This window comes from Capra hircus, chromosome 13, assembly GCF_001704415.2.
Source record: "Capra hircus breed San Clemente chromosome 13, ASM170441v1, whole genome shotgun sequence".
Lineage (NCBI taxonomy): Eukaryota > Metazoa > Chordata > Mammalia > Artiodactyla > Bovidae > Capra > Capra hircus.
The window spans coordinates 42,911,359-42,933,970 of NC_030820.1; the positions used below are offsets into that span (position 1 = coordinate 42,911,359).

The 22,612-nt window shown below is 40.0% G+C and overlaps 2 protein-coding genes across 2 annotated transcripts in view; both read left to right on the top strand.

Moving 5' to 3' along the window:
* Positions 1–6,347, top strand: part of LOC102188299 (prostaglandin F synthase 1) — a 64,926-nt gene extending 58,579 nt beyond the window's left edge. Inside the window, exon 10 of the mRNA XM_018057323.1 lies at positions 6,254–6,347. The gene's annotated coding sequence lies outside the window, so the exon portion shown is untranslated. The remainder of the gene's footprint in view (positions 1–6,253) is intronic.
* LOC102187932 (dihydrodiol dehydrogenase 3-like) lies at positions 732–20,523 on the top strand. Its single transcript, XM_018057320.1, has 9 exons — positions 732–855; positions 3,851–4,018; positions 4,398–4,514; positions 5,756–5,833; positions 6,254–6,376; positions 7,186–7,295; positions 8,173–8,338; positions 19,781–19,863; positions 20,382–20,523. The coding sequence occupies exons 1-9, from the start codon at positions 772–774 to the stop codon at positions 20,422–20,424; spliced, it is 972 nt and encodes a 323-aa protein (XP_017912809.1). The 5' UTR covers positions 732–771; the 3' UTR covers positions 20,425–20,523.

A 22,612-nucleotide genomic window follows, 5' to 3' on the forward strand; every position in this document is an offset into this window, starting at 1 on the left:
TTTGCCAAAATGTCTGGTTTTGGTATCCTTTTCTGAATTTCACCCTAGTCAGGTCTGTGAAGGCTTCTCAGGTGGCCCAGTGGTAAGAATTCACCTGCTAAATAGTGACACAAGAGATTTAGGGTTGATCCTTGGATCAGGAAGAAACTGTGGTGTAGGAAGTGGCAACCCACTCTGGTATTCTAGCCGGGAAACTCCATGAACTGCGGAGCCTGGCAGGGTATAGTCCATGGGGTTGTAAAAGAGTCAGCCATGACTTACTGACTATACCTCTACCACCATACGTGTGTACAGCAAAATAATTTTGCTGCTGGAAAATTTAAAAGGCAAATTTGCTTTGTTTCACATTTTGATTCTCTATTAAGAGATTACATTTTGGAAAATGCTTAATAATCAACACTTCTTAATTGTGTGATAAGTGTGCCTTCCTATACTATGAAGTAGTTGTTTCAATTGATGTTTGATCAAAAGTGGGCTTCATAATTAGAAAAGTAAAATGACTGGTATGTGGAGGTTTCTGTGTAACATTTGGTCAATAATTGTTGGCACATTTCATCATTATATAACTGAAGTTATTCTGATTAAAAAAAAAAACTACCAATGTAATTGGCTTAATTTCTCTTCTTACCCTATGGGCACTGGTTTAATCCTCTCCTCCTCCAATGTATCTGCTAACATTGGACAGTCAGCTAGGGTGTTAACTTCCTGTTATTTATAACCTGTGGAGGCAGAGGAAAAGATCAGTCTGCTTGTTCAGAGGTGAAACAGGCAATGAATCCCAAAGGCCAGAGAGCGAAGCTTAATGACGGCCACTTCATTCCTGTCCTAGGATTTGGCACCGCTGAAGCTAAGGAGGTAACAGAGGTGGTTTGGAGTTGAGATATAAATAGTAGTGGATGTAACATGAGTGAAAGGGACTTGGGTTGTCAAGCACTGAGCTTCTGGCTAGCTCCTTTAGCCACTAACCAGGCTAGAACCATGTCCTGTGAAAAGGGAGAGAGTATCCAGTCTTCACTCTGCATCAGGATCTGAGGCTGTGCTCACCTGCAGATTACTCTGGGTTCCCCTCCAGTTTCTGTCTCTTTCCCAGCTTGGCACAAGAGGTGAGACTTGGCTGTCAAGATCACTGACTGTAAACTGCTTTGCTTTGAGGGCGATTGCAATGGCTGGTTTCTCTGTGTATTTCATTAGTTCCAGAACTGTTAACTCTTTCAAAAATGATGTGACCCAGAGAAGTATTTGAGGTGGAAGTTCTTAAGGATGAGGTGAATAGGAACTAATGGGATAGAACTGCTTCTCTACCATGGGGTGCCTCGTAGGTGCCAGGCAAGACACTCCAGTTGTGTTTTGCCTTGTACTTCAGTTGCTCCTTGGAAACTTCTTCCAATGGAAAATATGGTGTCACTTGAGGGGATAAGCTACCATCTTACAGGTCATGTTGTGTAATGTATCCTTGGGTGTTGTAATGTCATTTTATTAAAGTGTAGTTTTCAGTGCTTGGACAGAAAAGGGACTAGCGGACAAATCTCTAGACCTGAAGCCAGAAAGTTTGCTGTCCATCTTGTCTTTGGAGAATGCAGTTGTGACAAGTTCTGGTCCTGAAACTTTGGGTCTCACTTTTATCATTTGGAGAACAGAAGGAAATATTCAGAGGCATTTTGGAAAGAGAAGACAGGACTTCGCAAAGTAGGGTGCAGGGAGTAAAGTGACCAGGCTAGTACTAAAGTTCACTGGCCCATTCCTAGTACATCCCTGAATGCCAAAGTGTTTAAGAAAGGCCAGGACTGAACCCAACAAAGAACAGTTACCCTAATTATCTACCTCCTTGAAATAGAAAAGATTCTGACACATGAAAAAGAAATAGAATATTATTCAGCTTTTAAAACAAAGTTAATACTGCCATTTGAAATTACACAGGTGAACCGGGAGAAGTTTAGTTAAGTGAAGTAAGCCAGAAATAAAAAGACAAATACTACATGATGTCTTTGTGAAAAGTGAAAGTGAAGTCACTCAGTCGTGTCCAACTCTTTGCAACCCAGTGGATTGTAGTCTACCAGGCTCCTCTGTCCATGGGATTTTCCAGGCAAGAACACTGGAGTGGGTTGCCATTTCCTTCTCCAGGAGATCTTCTTGACCCAGGGATCAAACCTGGGTCTCCCTCATTTTAGGCTGATGCTTTACTGTCTGAACCACCAAGGAAGTCTCTTTGTTGGTGGAATCTAAAATAGTGGAACTTATAGAAACCGAGAGTAGAGAAATGAAGACAAGAAGCTGGAGATAAATCTGTGAAAAATGGAAAGATGTTTGTCAACAGTCTAGACCTTCAGTGATATGAAGAATAAGTTGGTGACCTGATGCACAGCACCGTGCCTATAGTTATAAATAATGGGTGATACCCTGAGATTTTGTAGAGATTAGATATGAAGTTTTCTTACAAAACCCATAAAGTAAAGTAAGTGAAATGAGGGATCTGCTAAATAGCTTGATTTTGGTGATCATCAACAATGGATCCTTATATGAGTACATCACTTTTTACACCTTGAATAGATACAGTTTATATTTGGTGTATACCAAGTAGCTTCACTGGTAGACAGTGGTCTTAGAAGCTTTCACCTTGCTTCTTGATGCTTTTTGTTATTGTTGTTTTTCAGTCACTAATTCATGTCTGACTCTTTGTGATCCTACTGAAAGATTGTTGTTGAATCATCAAAGACGCCAGGATTCTTGGCCCCCAGAGGAGAAGAATTCAATCCTGGGCCAGAGACGAGGCTTGATCACTCAGAGCTTTTGTATAATAAAGTTTTATTTAAGTATAAAGGATATAGAGAAAGCTTTTGACATAGGAATTAGAAGGGGGCAGAAAGAGTATGCCCTGCTAGTCTTCAGCTGGAAGTTATATAGTCACTAGCAGTCTGTTAATGAAAGAAAGGAATGTCTTAAAACTCAGAGTGGCACCAGGCCCCTCACCCATAAAATGCATTTTGGGATAATCTTGGCACCAAATGGTTCATCATGGGCCATAAAATGATTACCTTGAATCTTGAAGAAGGGCAGATCACCATACAAATAGTTTTATTTACATAGATTAGGGGAACAATATCTGAGTATAACATACTGGTTTGTCAAGTGGATTCTGAGCCAAGAGGTGGAACCAACTTGAAGACAGAGTTTGGGGTAAATGCATAGTACATTAGCAGAGCTTAAGACAAACATTTCCATAAGAAAAAGGCATTGGTTATCTCTAGGTTTGAGTATAGTTAACTTCAGGTGAAACCAGGTGTCATGGCAACACAGTATTTTAAGAGAAAACTTCTTTTAAATTTGTATAGAGAAGGAAAAAATATCTCTAGTTTGTTTCCTCCTGCTGCTTAAGAGAGATAAAAATGTCTGACACTTGCAGGCTATTTCCTCCGACTGCAGACCCCTGGCCTTCCTGCCTGTTACCCTCTCACTATGGATCGCAACAGGCCAAGCTCCCTGTCTCTCACTATCTCCTGTTGTTTAATGTCTTTACCATATACCTTATGCCTTTTTGATTTTGCTTCAAGAATCTTGTAGTACAAATCATATTCATGACTACAACTTAATGCTGAGTCGTTTGGGTCCAGTGAACCTGGAGGTGGTCTTGGGGTCCTCCGATGACTGTGATCGACCACAGATCATTTGGGATGTAAGGGTTACTGGGTGTGTATTTAAAATCTGACCAGGAATGTTCAGGGAAACTATCATGTGTTCAGCACTAGACATAGAGAACTAATCAAAGATATGAAAAAAAGTTTTGGAAGATCAAAGGTTGTGCTAGCAATCTCTTAATCATGTGGATATTCATCTACCTTTGTTGCTTATGTAGGCTGCTAAGAGTGAAGCTCTGGAAGTCACCAAATTCGCTATAGAGGTTGGGTTCTGCCATATTGACTGCGCTTATGTGTACCAAAATGAAGAACAGGTTGGCCAGGCCATTCAAAGCAAGATTTCAGATGGCACTGTGAAGAGAGAAGACATATTCTACACTTCAAAGGTGCTGCATGGTGTATGTTGAACATGTGTGCTAGTGAGTGTGCCCAGATCACTATTATATAATAGGATCATGTTTGGTGAAACCAATACAGTATTGTAAAGTAAAATAAAGTAAAAATAAAAATTAAAAAAATAATAATAAAATAAAATAATAATAATACACACACAAAAAAGAATTGATTGGTGAACTATGCTTCTTGGTATATTCTTTAGGTATTAGAAATCCCTGGTGTTCAATGTTTAACACTTGGCACATTACTATCATGGGCCCCCATTCTATCATAGGTCAGGGAAGTAATATCCCACAAGCCATGCAGTAAGACCAAAAGAAAATTTCCTAAATTATTATTAATAAAATTTCTATTCTTTAATATTTTCAGCTTTGGTGCACTTTCCTTCGACCAGAGTTGGTCAGACCAGCCTTGGAAAAGTCACTGAAAAATCTTCAACTGGACTATGTTGATCTCTATATTATTCATTTTCCACTGGCTATGAAGGTTGGATATATGTGTGATCACATCAATTTTAAATCTTGTGTTAGAATGTGCATCAATTTGCATGGATGGTTGAATTAAGATTTTTCTTAGTAGATTGAAGGGATGATTATACCAGAGTAGAATCCCCAAAATAATAATTTGTGATCAGCCTTTTACTGAGCTTCTTTGAATCTGTTACATGCCCCCCAAACAAATGAGTTAACAATCTGAGACTCTCTGCCAGAAAAACTTGAGGAAGTAGAAATAGGCAAGTTCTGCACACAGTCTTGATTATGACTCCTGAGTGTCTGGGGATTTCGTGGACCAAGAGTTTGGTGGAGCCGTGGTGAACCTGGGACTGCCTCATATTGAACATGATGAGTTAATCTTGTCTTTCACCCTTTCAAGGTTAGCATATTTGGTGCTGCTCCCTCTGGGTGCGTCTAAACTTTGTACCTTTATAAGGAGTTGGGAGATATTGTCTACAGTCTTGCTTGACTTTATGAAGAGCTTTGTAGACTGCACTTAGTCATTAAGAATGGTTTACTTAGAAATCTTGATTTCTAGTTATAGAAATCAACTCAAGCCATCTAATGCAAACTTAGTGGAGTATGTAGGTGGCAAGTCCCAGACACAGAGAGTTTTGAGGATTTGCAGGACTCCTCAGAAATGTCTCTGTTTTCTATCCCTTATAAGAGAATTACTTTATTTTTAATGAACATTTTCCATTGGTGGGAATATGACCTTGGGGGCATTTCAAAGCTCAGGGTCATAAACATTTGAGAGCACGTCTGGATCTTTCACATTCCATATCAACCTAATGAGAGCCTTGCTGGTTCACATGCCTGTCCTAGGGCATCTAATGCTAGAAGGGTAAAGGAAATTTGATTATCTAGCTCAGGTCTAGTTTATAATTTTTATTCTGGAAATTATGGCACGTAACTTACTGCCATTCTCAGATCAGAGATATTTCAAAAGAACCAAGTACAGGGAACACAAAAAATTAACAGAAGTTACCGGAAGTCCCTTTTAGGACATAGAAAAATTATATTTATTGCAACATATAATAAGCATAAGAGATTAGAATAAGCCTCCCTCAAAAGACATTGCTTACAACTCCATACACAAATCACTTTGCAAATATTAGTATGTAGAAAGTGATAAACCTACCTCATGGAGGTTTAATTCCTAGTGCCTGGCAGCCTGGCTAAATGTGGAGAAATCATTTTGTCACATCTCTAATATATCTGCCTCCATTCCAGCCAGGGGAGGAATTGCTTCCAAAAGATGAAAATGGAAAACTGATAGGTGATTCGGTGGATCTCTGTCACACATGGGAGGTGAGTCCAGAGAGGAGAGAACCAGAGGAGGATCCAGGAGAGGGGGAAACTCCTTCATTTCTTCTACCTGTGAGAATGGGCTGTGGAGCATCAGACTCAGCAGTTCATGAATCTAAGGGCTGGGATGCTGGGTTTGTGGGGAGGAAACCATTGCTGAAATGTTCATAGAAAAAAACGGAGGAGGGGAATATGGGACAGTGTAGACAGGCATCTCTTTCCTTCCTTGTGATATGTCTACTCCAGGGTTTTCTAAGGAGGAGTTGGTAATTGTTCTTCTTATATCATGACCTTCTTTTCCTTTTTCCTTTCTTAAAATCAATGTAAATTCTTGACTTGAGACACTTTTTAAGATTTTTTTCCAGCATTTATTCTTGATGTATCACTCATTTCAAATGACTGCTCATCACCCCTCCCTCCCAGGCCCTGGAGAAGTGTAAGGATGCAGGGCTGACCAAGTCCATCGGGGTGTCCAACTTCAACCACAAGCAGCTGGAGAAGATCCTGAACAAGCCAGGGCTCAAGTACAAGCCCGTCTGCAATCAGGTGAGCAGCTTGGCTCCTCTCCCTCCTGCTCTTTATAGCCTCCTTCTTGCACTGGAGCCTGGTGTCTGTCTGTGCTCCCCTCCTGTTCATCCAACCTTTGTGGCACAGAGGATTCTAGAGAGTAGAGTCGCTGTCTGGGTAGTATGAATAGAACCCCAAATGGTATCTCTATCTGATGTAGTCTGGATGGAAAAGGTAGGGAGGGCATCCTGCTAAATTGTGGGTAGAACCTACAATTAGAGGTAGGATGTGTTTTCCTGAGATAAAAGGATGAAAAGATTGGATGGAAAAGTGCCCTGGAATGAACTTTGTGTAGAAGGAAGCCATGAAAACATTGAATGGGAAGTAAATTTATAAAGTAACCAATCAACTGAAATGGGTGGTAAGGGTTTGTGTGGGGTTCTGATGGCTGAATCCTTAGTCTTGGTGTCTCAACATTTATGAGTCTCAACAGGGAGCACAGAACAGAATAATGTGCTGGAGATGATGAAAGTCATCCAGGTTAGAGGGTGAAGTTAAAGGTTCAAGGTGATGCTAACAGAAGATAAAACATTTACCTGGGAATATCTACTCAAATATAGAGTATGTCTTTTTATTACTCAACTTGAACTGGTTCTCCCATCCATGGTCTGTCATAAAATTAACTGTATAAACACATTTTTCTCTATTGCTCTCTAGATATTGATATTTCCATTTACATTTAATATTGTAACCTTTCCTTTAAGCACTTAAAACTTTTAATCTGCCTCTGTCATATTAATATTACCTTTTCAGATAATCTAATACTCTTCTCTGTTGACATTCTACAGGTGGAATGTCACCCTTATCTCAACCAAAGCAAACTGTTGGATTTCTGCAAGTCACATGATATTGTCCTTGTAGCCTATGGTGCTCTGGGATCCCAACGAGTAAAAGAATGGTATTGAATACTACTAAAGACAACTGGGAGTTTCCTTAAAATTCAATTTTTGATGAGATATTTTAAAATACAGTACTCAGATAACTCTCATAAGCAAAGGGGAGTGAGGGGACAGATGGAATATTTTCTTCTATCTTCCTATCACCCAGTCATTTCTCTACATTGTATTAGCATGTAGACTCATCATTCACAAATATCTGCATTAAAATCTATATATAATCCCCCAGTTGAAACCAGAAACACAAGTTTATGTCATGATTTATATAGATATTAACTAATAAAACATTTCTAAAAATAGAAATTCCAAGCCTCACTTACCTTATCTCTAAAATTGACATAATAATATGCAATTCTCAGGTCTATTATGATAGAAAAAACTAAACTTGAACCATTTTGGTATATATCTAAAGAAGAGTAATGATAGAATAGATATCTATGATTTTGAGAGTACTCAATATTTATCACTTAGGAATATTCACTTAGGAAAGTGAAATTAAAAAAAAAAATCCCTGTTTTTTTTTTTTTTTCCTTCTGTTCTCTGTTCATGCCCTTGATTATAGATGCAAAACAACCTCTGAGAATTTTTTTAAAAATCCACGACTTTAGCAATCCTGGTCTCAGGTCAATAACGCATCCAAATAATCTGAAGAGCTTTGTAAACACAGAATGGGATGTAACACAGTTGAAATTCTGATTTAGTTTGTCTTCAGCTAGCCATGTAATTTTTATATCTGACAAGATCACAGGTGATCCTGATGATGCTGGTACACTTTGAGAAGCACTGGTATAGAGTGGACCTACTTAATCTGTTTGGGAAAACTACTCACAATCTACATACTTAGTCTCAGCTCCTGTGGATGTCTGAATTTTTTTCTAGGGTGAACTTGAACCACCCCGTTCTCTTGGAGGACCCGGTTCTCTCTGCCATTGCCAAAAAGCACAAGCAAACCCCAGCTCTGGTTGCCCTTCGCTACCAGATACAACGTGGGGTTGTGGTACTGGCCAAGAGTTACAACAAGAAGCGGATCAAAGAGAACATACAGGTGATGAGTGGGGCTCTCGGCACAGGGCTCCTATGGAATATCCTTCATGAGGGTCATTCTTTGTATCTCAAGACTTTCCTTGAGACAAGATGAATTACCTGTTCTTCCTTGTGCATGAATGCCTTGTGTGTATTCCTGATGGTTTTCTCTTCCTGCTGTGGCAGCAGGAGAGGTGGCCTCCCTGGAGAGGGTTCAGTTCTGTTCAATTAAGTCGCCCAGTCATGTCTGACCCTTTATGGCCTATGGATTTCAGCATGTCAGACTTCCTTGTCCATTACCATCTCCTGGAGCTTGCTGAAACTCATGTCAATTAAGTCGGTGATGCTGTCCAAACATTTCATCCTCTGTCATCCTCCTTTCCTCCTGCCTTCCATCTTTCCCAATATCAGGGTCTTTTCCAATGAGTCAGCCCTTTGCATCAGGTGGCCAAAATATTGGAGCTTCACCTGCAGCATCAGTCCTCCCAATAAATATTCAGGACTGATTTCCTTTACAATTGACGGGTTTGATCTCCTTGCAGTCCAAGGGACTCTCAAAAGAGTTTTCTCCAACACCACAGTTCAAAGCATCAGTTCTTTGGCACTCAGTTTTCTTTACGGTCCACCTTTCACATCCATACATGGCTATCGGAAAAAACATAGCTTGACTATATGAACCTGTGTTAGTAAAGTAATATCTCTGCTTTATAATATGCTTTGCAGGTTTGTCATAGCTTTTCATAGAAGGAGCAAGGGTAGTTTAATTTCATGGCTGCAGTCACCATCTGTAGTGATTTTCGAGCCCAAGAAAATAAAGTTGGACCAAAAAAAAAAAAAAAAAAGAGATTTTAGTTCCAGTGCTTATGTCTGCAATTTATCCTCTCACCTTGTACAGATGATGCCTTATTACCTTCTTTCTGATGGATGAAATTGCATTATGTGATTATTTTACGCTGTTTGGACTGTAAACACCCCACATTGTGTATCTTGGAAACAATGAAAATTTGTTTGTCACATTTCTGAGGCTGGAGGTCTGAGGTCAGGGTGCATTCTTGGTCAGGTGAGGGCCCTCCTACAGGTCACAGGCTTCTCCATGTATCTTTACAATGTGGAGGGGCCAACAGAGCTCTCCTAATATCTTATATGAATATGATATTGTTGAAATCTCATTCATGAAGGCTTCACCATCATGACCTAATTACCCCTCAAAGGCTCCATTTCTAACACCATCCACATGTGAATTTGGGGGCACAAAATTATGGCAGTGATCTTTCAGCTCCAAACCATAGTGGTTTTATTTTGCCTTTCCCTGAGTATTCATAAGGTTTCACCTTCATATATTTAATCTTCTTGAGTTTCTGTCTTTGTGAAGTCCACTTTTGCAAGGTGTCTGTCTTTAGTTTTCTGTGTATGAGACCATTATTGTACCCTTAGACATAACTGTACTGAAAACTCTCTCCAGTTTTAAGATTTAATGCAGAGAACAGTTATGTGTCTCTTGATTCTGTGGTTTGAGATCCTGCCTACAGTCAGCTCAACTGTTGTCCTCTTGGTTGGGTTCTCTCATGCATTTGCTGTTCAGTGCAGAGCAGCTCTGCAGTTCTGCTTTAGCAGGTGGATATGACTCTTGTCAGAGGAGACTGCATGCTTCTCCATGTAGATTTTCATATATATTTGGCTAGAATCTGGTCAACTCACTTGGTTTTCATCTCAGGACAACACTGTAATTTCAAGCCAGGGAGTGGGAAAAAAATCCATGTCATTGTCTCAGCTCGGAACTAAGTCACCACTTCTGCAAATTTTACTGTCCAATGCAAGTTTCAGGTCAGGCTATGTCAAGGGTCAGGGATATGGTCCCCTGAAGAATTGTTTTCCTGTTTCCATTCAAATTTGGCTCTGAAATGCACCTGAAACAAATTTTCTGGCATGATATAAATGACTGCCTATATGTTTATTTAAATGGAAATCTAAGTGTCTCTATATTTCATCAATTTTCATTTTCAAGTCTGTCATATAATAAGTGTCCATAAGTACATTTTTGGCTCTTCTCTCTTTTTAAAAAATTAATTAATTTACTTTAATTGGAGGCTAATTACTTTACTATATTGTAGTGGTTTTTGCCATACATTGACATGAATCAGCCATGGGTGTACATGTGTCCCCCATCCTGAACCCACCTCCCACCTCCCTCCCCATCCCATCCCTCAGGGTCATCCTAGTGCACAAGCCCTGAGCACCCTGTCTCATGCATCGAACCTGGACTGGCAATCTATTTAACAGATGATAATATACATGATACAATGCTATTCTTTCAAATCATCCTACCCTTGCCTTCTCTCACAGAGTCCAAAAGTCTGTTCTTATATCTGTGTCTCTTTTGCTGTTTCACATATAGGGTCATTGTTACCATCTTTCTAAATTCCATATATATGTGTTAACATAGTGTATTGGTGATTTTCTTTCTGACTTACATCACTCTGTATAATAGGCTCCAGTTTTATCCACATCATTAGAACTGATTCAAATACATTCTTTTTAATAGCTGAGTAATATTCCATCATGTATATGTACCACAGCTTTCTTATCCATTCTTCTGTTGATGGACATCTAGGTTGCTTCCATGTCCTAGCTATTGTAAATAGTGCTGCAATGAACATAGGGGTACATGTGTCTGTTTCAATTCTGGTTTCCTCAGTGTATATGCCCAGCAGTGGGATTGCTGGCTTGTATGACAGTTCTATTTCCAGTTTTTAAAGGAATCTCCACACTGTTCTCTAGAGTGGCTGTACTAGCTTGTATTCCCACCAATTTAGTATAAGAGGGTTCCCTTTTCTGCACACCATCTCCAGCATTTATTGTTTGTAGACTTGTGATAGCAGCCTTTCTGACAGGCATGAGATAGCAGTACCAATGAGGAACCAATGGCACCTCACTGTGGTTTTGATTTGCATTTTTTCTGATAATGAGTGATGCTTAGCATCTTTTCCTGTGTTTGTTACCCATCTGTATGTCTTCTTTGGTGAAATTTCTGTCTAATTCTTTGGCCCATTTTTTGATTGGGTCATTTATTTATCTGGAATGGAGCTGCATGAGCTGCTTTTATATTTTTGAGATTGATTCTTTGTCAGTTGCTTCATTTGTTATTATTTTCTCCCATTCTGAAAGCTGTCTTTTCACCTTGCTTATAGTTTCCTTCGTTGTGCAAAAGCTTTTAAGTTTAATTAGGTCCCATTTGTTTATTTTTGCTTTTATTTTCATTACTCTGGGAGGTGGGTCCTAGAGGACCCTGCTGTGATTTATGTCAGAGAGTGTTTTGCCTTTGTTTTCCTCTAGGAGTTTTATTTTTTCTGTTCTTATGTGTAGATCTTTAATCCATTTTGAGTTTATTTTTGTGTATGGTGTTAGAAAGTGTTCTATTCATTCTTTTACAGGTGGTTGACCAGTTTTCCCAGTACCACTTGTTAAAGAGATTGTCTTTTCTCCATTGTATATTCTTGCCTCCTTTGTCAAAGATAAGGTGTCCATAGGTGCATGGATTTATCTCTGGGCTTTCTATTTAGTTCCATTGATCTATATTTCTGTCTTTGTGCCAGTACTATACTATCTTAATGACTGTAGCTTTGTACTATAGTCTGAAATCAGGCAGGTTGATTCCTGTAGTTCCATTCTTCTTTCTCAAGATTGCTTTGGCTATTCGAGGTTTTTTGTATTTCTATACAAATTGTGAAATTATTTGTTCTAGTTCTGTGGAAAATACCGTTGGTAGCTTGATAGGGATTACATTGAACCTATAGATTGCTTTGGATAATATACTCATTTTCACTATATTGATTCTTCTGATCCATGAACATGGTATATTTCTCCATCTATTTGTGTTATTTTTGATTTCTTTCATCAATGTTTTATAGTTTTCTATATATAGGTCTTCTGATACTTTAAGTAGATATATTCCTAAGCATTTTATTCTTTTCTTCGTAATGGTGAATGAAATTGTTTCCTTACTTTCTCTTTTTGTTTTCTCATTGTTAGTGTATAGGGATGCAAGGGATTTCTCTGTGTTAATTTTATATCCTGCAACTTTACTATATCCATTGATTCAGTTCAGTTCAGTTCAGTCTCTCAGTTGTGTCCGACTCTTTGCAACCCCAAGGAGGCAGCATGACAGGCATCCCTGTCCATCACCAACTCCTGGAGTTTACCCAAACTCATGTCCATTGAGTCAGTGATGCCATCCAACCATCTCATCCTCTGTCATCCCCTTCTCCTCCCACCTTCAGTCTTTTCCAGCAGCAGGGTCTTTTCCAATGAGTCAGCACCTCGCATCAGGTGGCTAAAGTATTGGAGTTTCAGCTTCAGCATCAGTCCTTCCAATGAATATTCAGGACTGATTGCCTTTAGGATGGACTGGTTAGATCTCCTTGCAGTCCAAGGGATTCTCAAGAGTCTTCTCCAACAGCATAGTGCAAAAGCATCAATCCTTCAGTGCTCGGCTTTCTTGATAGTCCAACTCTCACATCTATACATGACTACTAGAAAAACCATAGCCTTGACTAAATCTAATGTATTGATTATCTCTAGTAATTTTCTGGTGGTGTCTTTAGGTTTTTTTATGTAGAGGATCATGTCATCTGCAAACAGTGAGAGTTTTACTTCTTCTTTTCCAATCTGGATTCCTTTTATTTCTTTTTCTTCTCTCATTGCTGTGGCCAAAACTTCCAAAACTATGTTGAATAGTAGTGGTGAGAGTGGGCACCCTTGTCTTGTTTCTGACATTAGGGGAAATGCTTTCAATTTTTCACCATGAGGATAATCTTTGCTGTAGGTTATCATATATGGCTTTAATTATGTTGACATCCATTCCTTCTATGCCTGCTTTCTGGAGGGTTTTTATCATAAATGGATGTTGAACTTTGTCAAAGGCTTTCTCTACATCTATTGAGATAATCATGTTTTTTATTTTTCAATTTGTTAACATGGTGTATCACATTGATTGATTTGCAAATATTAAAGAATCTTTGCATCCCTGGGATAAAGTCCACTTGGTCATGATGTATGATCTTTTTAACATGTTGTTGGATTCTGTTTACTAGAATTTTGTTAAGCATTTTTGCACCTATGTTCATCAGTGATATTGGCCTGTAGTTTTCTTTCTTTGTGGCATCTTTTTCTGGTTTTGGTATTAGGGTGATGGTGGCCTCATAGAATGAATTTGGCAATTTACCTTCCTCTTTAATTTCCTCTTCAGTTTAAGTAGGATGGGTGTTAGCTCTTCTCTAAATTTTTGGTAGGATTCACCTGTGAAGCCATCTGGTCCTGGGCTTTTGTTTGTTGGAAAATTTTTGATTACAATTTTAATTTCCATGCTTGTGATGAGTCTGTTAAGATTTTCTATTTCTTCCTGGCTCAGTTTTTGAAAGGTTATACTTTTCTAAGAATTCGTCCATTTCTTGCAAGTTGTCCATTTTATTGACATATAGTTGCTGATAGTAGTCTCTTATGATCCTTTGTATTTCTGTTTTGTCTATTGTGATTTCTTCATTTTCATTTTTAATTTTGTTGATTTGATTCTTCTCCTTTTTTTTTTTTCCCCTTGATGAGTCTGGCTAATGGTTGGTCTATTTTATTTATCTTCTCAGAGAACCAACTTTCAGTTTTGTTGATTTTTGCTATAGTCTTCTTTGTTTCTTTTTCATTTATTTCTGCCCTAATTTTTATGATTTCTTTCCTTCTACTAACCCTGGGGTGCTTAATTTCTAGTTGCTTTAGGTGTAAAGTTAGGTTATTTATTTGATTTTTCTCTTGTTTCTTGAGGTAAGCTTATATTGCTATGAACCTTTCCCTTAGCACTGCTTTTACTGAATCCCATAGGTTTTGGGTGGTTGTGTTTTCATTTTCTCTGCATATTTTGTTTCTATGCATATTGTGATTTCTTCTGTGATTTGTTGGTTATCCAGAAGCGTGTTGTTTAGCCTCCAATAGTTTGTATTTTTAATAGTTTTTTTCCAGTAGTTGACATCTAATCTTACTGCATTGTGATTAGAAAAGATGCTTGAAATGATTCAAATGTTTTTGATTTTACCAAGGATAGATTTATGGCCCAGGATGTGATCTATCCTGGAGAAGGTTCCGTATGCACTTGAGAAAAAGGTGAAATTCATTGTTTTGGGATGAATTGTCCTATAGATATCAATTAGGTCTAACTGTTCCATTGCATCACTTAAAGTTTGTGTTTCCTTGTTAATTTTCTGTTTAGTTGATCTATCCATAGGTGTGAGGGGGGTATTAGAGTCTCCCACTATTATTGTGTTACTGTTAATTTCCCCTTTCATACCTGTTAACATTTGCCTTGCATATTGTGGTGCTCCTATGTTGGGTGCATATATATTTATAATTGTTATATCTTCTTCTTGGATTGATCCTTTAATCATTATGTAGTGTCCTTTTTTGTCTCTTTTCACTGCCTTTATCAAAGTCTATTTTATCTGATATGAGTATTGCTATTCCTGCTTTCTTTTGGTCTCCAATTGTGTGAAATATCTTTTTCCAGCCCTTAACTTTCAGTCTGTATGTGTCCCTTGTTTTGAGGTGGGTCTCTTATAGACAGCATATATAGAGATCTTGTTTTTGTATGCATTCAGCCAGTCTTTGTCTTTTGGTTGGGGCATTCATCCCATTTACTTTTAGGGTAATTATTGATAAGTATGGTTCTGTTGCCATTTACTTTATTGTTTTGAGTTTGAGTTTATAAACTGTCTTTCCTGTCTAGAGAAGATCCTTTAGCATTTGTTGAAGTGCTGGTTTGGTGGTGCTGAATTCTCTCAGCTTTTGCTTGTCTGTAAAGCCTTTAATTTCTCCTTCATATTTGAATGAGATCCTTGCTGGGTATAGTAATCTGAGTTGTAGGTTCTTCTCTTTCATCACTTTAAGTATGTCCTGCCATTCCCTTCTGGCGTGAAGAGGTTCTATTGAAAAATCAGCTGTTATCCTTATGGGAATCCCCTTGTGTGTTATTTGTTTCTTTTCCCTTACTGCTTTTAATATTTGCTCTTTGTGTTTGATCTTTGTTAATTTGATTAATATGGGTCTTGGGGTATTTTACCTTGGGTTTATCCTGTTTGGGACTCTCTGGGTTTCTTGGACTTGGGTGGCTATTTTCTTCCCCATTTTGGGGAAGTTTTCAACTATTATCTCCTCAAGTAATTTCTCATGGCTTTTATTTTTGTCCTTTTCTTCTGGGACACCTATGATTCGAATGTTGGGGCATTTAGCATGGTCCCAGGGGTCTCTGAGATTGTCCTCATTTCTTTTAATTCTTTTTTCCTCTCTGCTTCATTTATTTCCACCATGCTAGCTTCCACTTCACTCATCTTATCTTCACCTCAGTTATTCTACTGTTGTTCCCTCCAGAGTGCTTTTGATCTCAGTTTTGCATTATTCATTATTAATTAACTCTTTATTTTGTCTAGCTCCTTGTTAAATATTTCTTGCATCTTCTCAATCCTTGTCTTTAGTCTATTTATCTACAACTCTATTTCGTTTTCAAGATTTTGAATCATCTTTACTATCATTATTCTGAATTCTTTTTCAGGTACACTCCCTGTCTCTTCATCTTTTGTTTGGTTTGGTGGGCATTTATCATATTCCTTTACCTGCTGAATATTTCTATGCCTTTTCATTTTGTTTAGATTGCTCTGTTTGGAGTGACCTTTCTGTATTCTGGAAGTTTATGGTTCCTCTTTATTGTGGAGGTTGCTCCCTGTGGGTGGGGTTGGACTAGTGGTTTGTCAAAGTTTCCTGGACAAGGGGAGGAAGGGAAGCTTGAACCAGTGTTCTGGTGGGTGGAGCTGGATCTCTTCTCTCTGGAGTGCAGTGAAGTGTCTGGTAGTGAGTTTTGAGATGTCTGTGTGTTAGGTGTGACTTTGGGCAGCCTGCATTTTAATGCTCAGGGCTATGTTCCTGCATTGCTGGAGAATTAGCATTGTAGGTCTTGCTCTGGAACTTGTTGGCTCTAGGGTGGAGCTTGGTTTCAGTGTAAGTATGGAGGTTTTTGGATGAGCTCTCATCGATTAATGTTCCCTGCAGTCAGGAGTTCTCTGGTGTTCTCAAGTTTTGGATTGAAGCCTCCCGCCTCTGGCTTTCAGTCTTATTCTTATAGTAGCCTCAAGACTTCTCCATCCATACAGCATAGATGATAAAACATCTAGGTTAATGGTGAAAAGATTCTCCACAGCGAGGGACACCCAGAGAACTTCTTAGAGTTACATGGAGATGAGAAGAGGGAGGAGGGAGGTAGAGGTGATCAAAAAGGGAAGAGGGAAAATCAAAAGGGGAGAGAACAATCTGGCCAGTAATCAATTCCCTATGTGTTCTTCACAGTCTGGAACACCCAGAGAGGTTCATGGAGTTACATAGAGGAGAGAAGAGAAGAGGGAGAAGGGAGATAGAGGTAAAAATGAGGAGAAGAGGGGGCAGTCAAAAGGGGAGAGAGCAATCTAGCCAGTAATCAGTTCCCTAAGTGTTCTCCATAGCCTGGAACACCCAGAGAGATTCACAGAGTTCAGCAGAGAAGAGAAGGGGGAGGGAGGAAATAGAGGTGACCTGGGGGAGAAGAGGAAGAGTCAAAAAGGAGGAGAGCAAATAAGCCAGTAATCACACCCCAAGTGAAAATGGATACTGAAGATTAGATTCTTAAGGTACAAAATTGATAACAATACCAAAAAGCAAAGACTAAAAATCTAGAGTAGAGGTTAGACTCTCAAAAATACAATATCAAAAATACAAAACAAAAGCAATCACAAAAACTATAAAAAAATGTGAAATTTGCTTTAAAAATAGGGTCTTTTTTTTGCAAGGTAATAGTAGGTTATAAAAATGAAAATTAAAGGAGTAATAAAGAACTTAAAAATAAAAATAAACTAAAAAATGATAATATTAAAAATATATCTAAGAATTTCTCTGGAGCTCTTGAGGGCAGTGTGAGGTCAGTTTAGTTTCAGATAGTTCCTTGTTCCAACTTATACTTCTTCTCAAGGTCTATATAGGCACCTTCCAATGGCTAGTCAATGCTAACTACAGGGTTTTAATCTGTTGCACCTGTCACTTCCAGAGCGGTTCCCTCTTCTTTGTTTATTGGCTTCCTCTGTTTGCAAGTCTCTTCAGTGTCTAATTTCTGCCCTGACACAAGGGCGTGAAAGTGGTCACTTATTTAGGCTCACTTGCTCAGTTGTGCTGTGGGGAGGGCGGAACACTGCAAACAAATATCACTGGTATGTATGGGGAGTGCTTGCAGTGTCTGGGCTACACTGAGTTTGCCCCAGCTCACAGCGGTGCATGCTTTCCCAGTCTACACTGCTCAGGCTCCAGGTTGCTGTGCAGGAGAACTGTCCAAAGTGGGCCTGGGGTTGCATGCACTTCCTGGGTCTAAGCTGCTCAGGTCCAGGTTCTTGTGTACTTAGCAAAGGCACAGACTTGGTTGGGCCTTCGTTTTATGCCCTTCCCAGGTCCAAGGAGCTCAAGTGACCAGGTGCGTGGTGAGTGCACTGTCCCAGGAGGACTGTGCATCTTAATCACCTCCCTGGTCCCAGCTGCTCGGTTTCCAGGGTACACAGTGAAAGCGCCTCTCATGTGTGCCTTCTGTCTCTTCTGGGGAGCTGATCTCAGGCTGCAACCCTCCTGGCAGATGTCAACCTTCCAGGAGCCCAGGAACTTTGTTAGCAACTGGAAGCCTGCTCACAATTTGGTGGAGGATGCCATCTCTGGGGCTGAGATTGCCCCTCACTTTCTGGCTCTGGCTGTTGCCTGCCAGCCAATCTTCCTCTGGCAGGAGGATGGGCCTGTCCACAGCCAGCTAGCTTTCCTTTGGTATTTGCTCAGTCCTTTGTTCTGGGAGTAGGCCAGGCTGTACCTTTGGTTAGAGCTTTTTGCAGGAAAGTTCTCTCTCTCACTCTCTCTTGTTTTTCTCTCTGGCTAACCCACGGTTTGGGTTGCTATCTCAGGTTAGTTCCCTCAGATTGTCCTCAGAGCATTCAGGCCCAGTCCTTACCTTAAGAATGTAACCCCCACCTCCCTGTTCAGCCCCCACGCACTGGTGGCAGACATGAGCATCTGGGCTATTCTTTGCTGGGAATTGCAGTTAAGGCATGTATTCTGTGGATTATTCTTTTCCTCCTAGTTATGTTGCCTTCTGAGATTCCAAAACTCCCCACAGACCTGCTGATGAGAGGGTTTCCTGGTGTTTGGAAACCTCTCCTTCAAGACTCCCTCTGCAGGATGGGTCTCCATCCCTAACTCTTTTGTCTCTCTTTTTGTCTTTTATATTTTGTCCTATCCCCCTGCAAAGAGAATGGGCTGCCTTTCAGGGTGCCTGATGTCCTCCACCAGTATTCAGAAGTTGTTTTGTGGAAGTTGCTCAGCATTCAAATGATCTTTTGATGATTGTGGGGAAGACAGTGGTCTCCCCATCCTATTCCTCTGCCATCTTAGGACTGCCTTGGCCCTTCTCTTCTATTTATTCAGTTCTTTGTACTGTGTTCTTAAAATGGAAAATAAGTGTTCTTTCTCAGAATAGTACATTCGTCTTTAAAGATGTCTTGACTGCTCTTGATGGTTCTTTTATTTAAAATTTAGTATCACTTTACTGATTTCCACAAAAGAATATTTGTTTAACTCCTTGGATCATGCTGCACTGAAATACTAGATCACTCTGGAGAAATAAATTTCTTTAGAAAATTGAGCTTTTCTTTTCATGACTATGATGTTAATTTTTAATAAGTTGCTGTTCTTTAACATTTTAAACACTTTTCATAACTTTCTCCACTAAAGTGTTAGTTGCTTCAGTTGTGTGTGACTCCTTGCGACCCCATGGACTGTAGTCCATTAGGCTCCTCTGTCCATGCGATTCTCCAAGCAGGAATACTGAAGCTGGTTGCCATTTCCTTCTCCAGGGAATTTTCTCAACACAGAGATCTTCTCCACTAAGGCACTGACATATAGGTTTTGTTAGATTTATTCATAGGTAAGGAGTAAGTTTGAAGTCAGATTCTTGAATAGGCTTTCAAGGGGGAGCCTCCACCCACACTGCTTCAGCTGAATGCTATCACCCTTAGGGCGTGCTGGGGAGAGGAAATCAGTCTAATGTTAGCTCAGGTTCAGGTATTGAGTCAGGAGTGTCCACAGCTGTTTGTTTGGAAAAAGAAGATTTTAGTTTGTTTCCTGTCGCAAGTGATTAACTTAGAAAGATAAGGGATTGATACACAGTAATGTTAGTGAGGTGGACAGAGTAGGAGAAGGTATGGGAAGAAGAGGTGAGAACTCAGCAAGGGTCCCAGGTTGTTCTCCTGGAAGCTGAGAACAGACACGTCTTCCTTGTCCCCTCTTGTCTCCATCCAGCTGGAAAGTCCTCCAGTCCCCAGGGGGATGCTGGGTCCCTGGGGGAGACGTTAACATGATTGTTCCTTCCTTCCAGGTGTTTGACTTTGAACTGACTCCAGAAGACATGAAAGCAATCGATGGCCTCAACAGAAATATAAGATACTATGAATTTCTTGTGTAAGTGACTGTTTCACAAGCACAGCCATTTTTGTTTTTGTTTTTTGTAGCAGAGAGATGAGTAGGGGAACTAAGCTTTTTAAAAGCTTAAGTCTAGAAACAGTCCTGATTTCCAGCATAGGGGTGAACCAGGTGCTTCCTGCAGACCTCAGCCCAGAGGTTTCCTCCAGGGCTCCATCCTTGATCAACAGAAATGTGATTGGGGACCAGGAGAGCCCATCAGTAAAATTCCCACAGTTGACATTGTGGTGAATAGATTCACTACTTTGTGTCCCTAATCTCTGTGCCTGGTGTACCTCCTCTCAGGGCCCAAGGAGCCAGGAAACACAAGGGCACAAAGCCTGCAGCCCATTATTCTTTCAGCGACCAGTGAACATGTTTAATTTTTAATTCTTTTTACATAAGGAAAAACAATTAGTTATTATATAAGAATAAAAAGAATATAGTTATTATATTAATAATAACTACATTATTATGAAGCCAGATTTCATAAATGAGTCCATCTCTTTGTCTTCCAGTGGTGTCAGTCACCCTGAGTATCCATTCTCTGAAGAATATTGATCAACTCACTGTGGTTCTTCGATAACTTTTTACTTCTGGGGTGGTGAATATTTTTGTGTTTGATGAAGAAGTTTAAATAAAGTGTCTGAACTTCTGAAACCATGCCTTTCTTTTTAAAAATAGACAGTTTATGAAACAGCATAGACTTTAAAGTAAGAATGCTCTTTCTTTCCTGTCATTGAAATAATACATATATGTGACAGAATATTTAGATAGAAAAGGGACAGCATAGGAAATAAAGATCAGTCGTGTTTACCCATTTGATAATACTTACCTTTGGTGCATTTACCTTGTAATTTTCCTAGACACATATGTGCATTTTTTTATTTAAAAAGACAAATAAACTTCATTCTACAGGTTGTATGCTTCTTTTCAAACATAGCTTAAGTATCTTGGTAAGCTAAAAATATGATTTTAAAAATCTAGTAATATATTTTGCTTCCTGTATAGCACACAGCACATCTTAGTCATTTATGTAATTTTTTATTTGTCTGCCTGTGCTCAGCATTTTGATGAATCCTTACATATTTTGAGTTTATTCAGTGGTCATTCAGCAAAACTTTACTGAACATTCTTTAGAAAGACATTGTCATATCAACAAATGTAAATAAGTGAAATGAGAAATGTCTTGAGTTGTTAGTCTCATGGAGAATGAGACTGTGAATGAAATCAGGAGAATTTAACTGTTAGAAATGTCTGTTGAGATTATTCAGCACAATCTTTCCCATTTCTGTACTTCTGTTAGACAGAGTTATCAACTACACTTCATTCCACACAACTTTTCATTTCTGTACTCCCATTTCTGTGAATGAAATCAGGAGAATTTAACTGTTAGAAATGTCTGTTGAGATAATTCAGCACAATCTCTCCCATTTCTGTACTTCTGTTAGACAGAAGTATCAACTGCACTTAATTCCACACAACTTTTTCATTTGTACAAAACAGCCTTGAAACATAGAGAAAGTGGCTCCCTGCATTTCTCTGAAACAGAAAATGCTTATTCCAGGAAGGAAGAGTGTTCATGGAACATTTAAGAGCCAATAAGTCTGCTGATGTGGGTGGAGTTTAGTGAGGTGGGGAGACAGGAGCTAAGGGCAAGTCAGAGAGCTGGTGGGGCAGAGGGTCCTTGTCATATAGGTTTTAAAAAGACTTTACTGTCAGAGAAATAGAGAAGGATATTTCCAGAACACTGCTCCTCGGGCCCCTTTCTGATGGCAGCCCTGCCCGATCCAGACATCCTGTTGGTCTGAGCTGGATCTGTACCCACCACTGCCCACTCTGCCCAGCATGGGTGGCCTTGCCCCAGTGGGAGTGAACTGGATCCAGTGGTGCTAAGGGGGCATTTATGGGCTGGGGGGCACATGGGCTGCCCAGTAAACTGGCCAAGTCCTGGGCAGCATCTGGCCACCCCCTCAACCTGTTCCAGGAGCAGGAACGGGTGCATGTCTCAGGAGAGGAGTCAGGTTTCTGGGTCTCCTGTGGGTCCCCCTGGGTTCACAACAGCTGTGGGGCCAAGACCACTCAGGGTTGTGCCAGGGCTGCAGTGCCAAGTGCATGGTGTGCACGGGTCTCTCCAGGGAGGACCTCTGAGCCCCTGTCCTCCTCTCCTCATCTGGGGTCCTCCCAGGGGCTCAGTCCTGATCTGCTGGCTTCTCTTCCCTTCCCACCTAGTTCAGTGGGGGTGGTTCTTTACAGCCTTGGTGTGGAGGGGACTTCCTGCTGGTGTCGTGTGTTATTAGGAGATGTGCCCCTGATGTGCCCCTGGGGGAGCTGAGCTCAGTGTCCTCTTGCCCACCTGGAGCTCCTCCCAGGACAGTTGTGACACTCACTGTTCGTTAAGTGTAGCTCCTGTGATTGTTCAGGAAGACTTGGTGCCATTTTTTTTTTTTTTTTTTTTTTCCCCTTTCATGGATCAGGCTTCCCAGGTAGGGCAGTGGTAAAGAATTTGCCTGCCAATGCAGTAGACGTGGGTTGGATCTCATCCAGGAAGATCCACTGGAAAAGGAATTGCAGCCAACTCCAGTATTCTTGCCTGCAGAATCCCATGGACAGAAAAACTGGTGAGGCTACCGTCCATTGGGTTGCAATATAGGGATCTGACGTAGCGACTAAACAGTAACAAAAACTGTTTCATGGCTCATGTTTTTCTCTCTCTTTTCCTCTCTGTCTTTTTTTGTTGTTGTTGTTA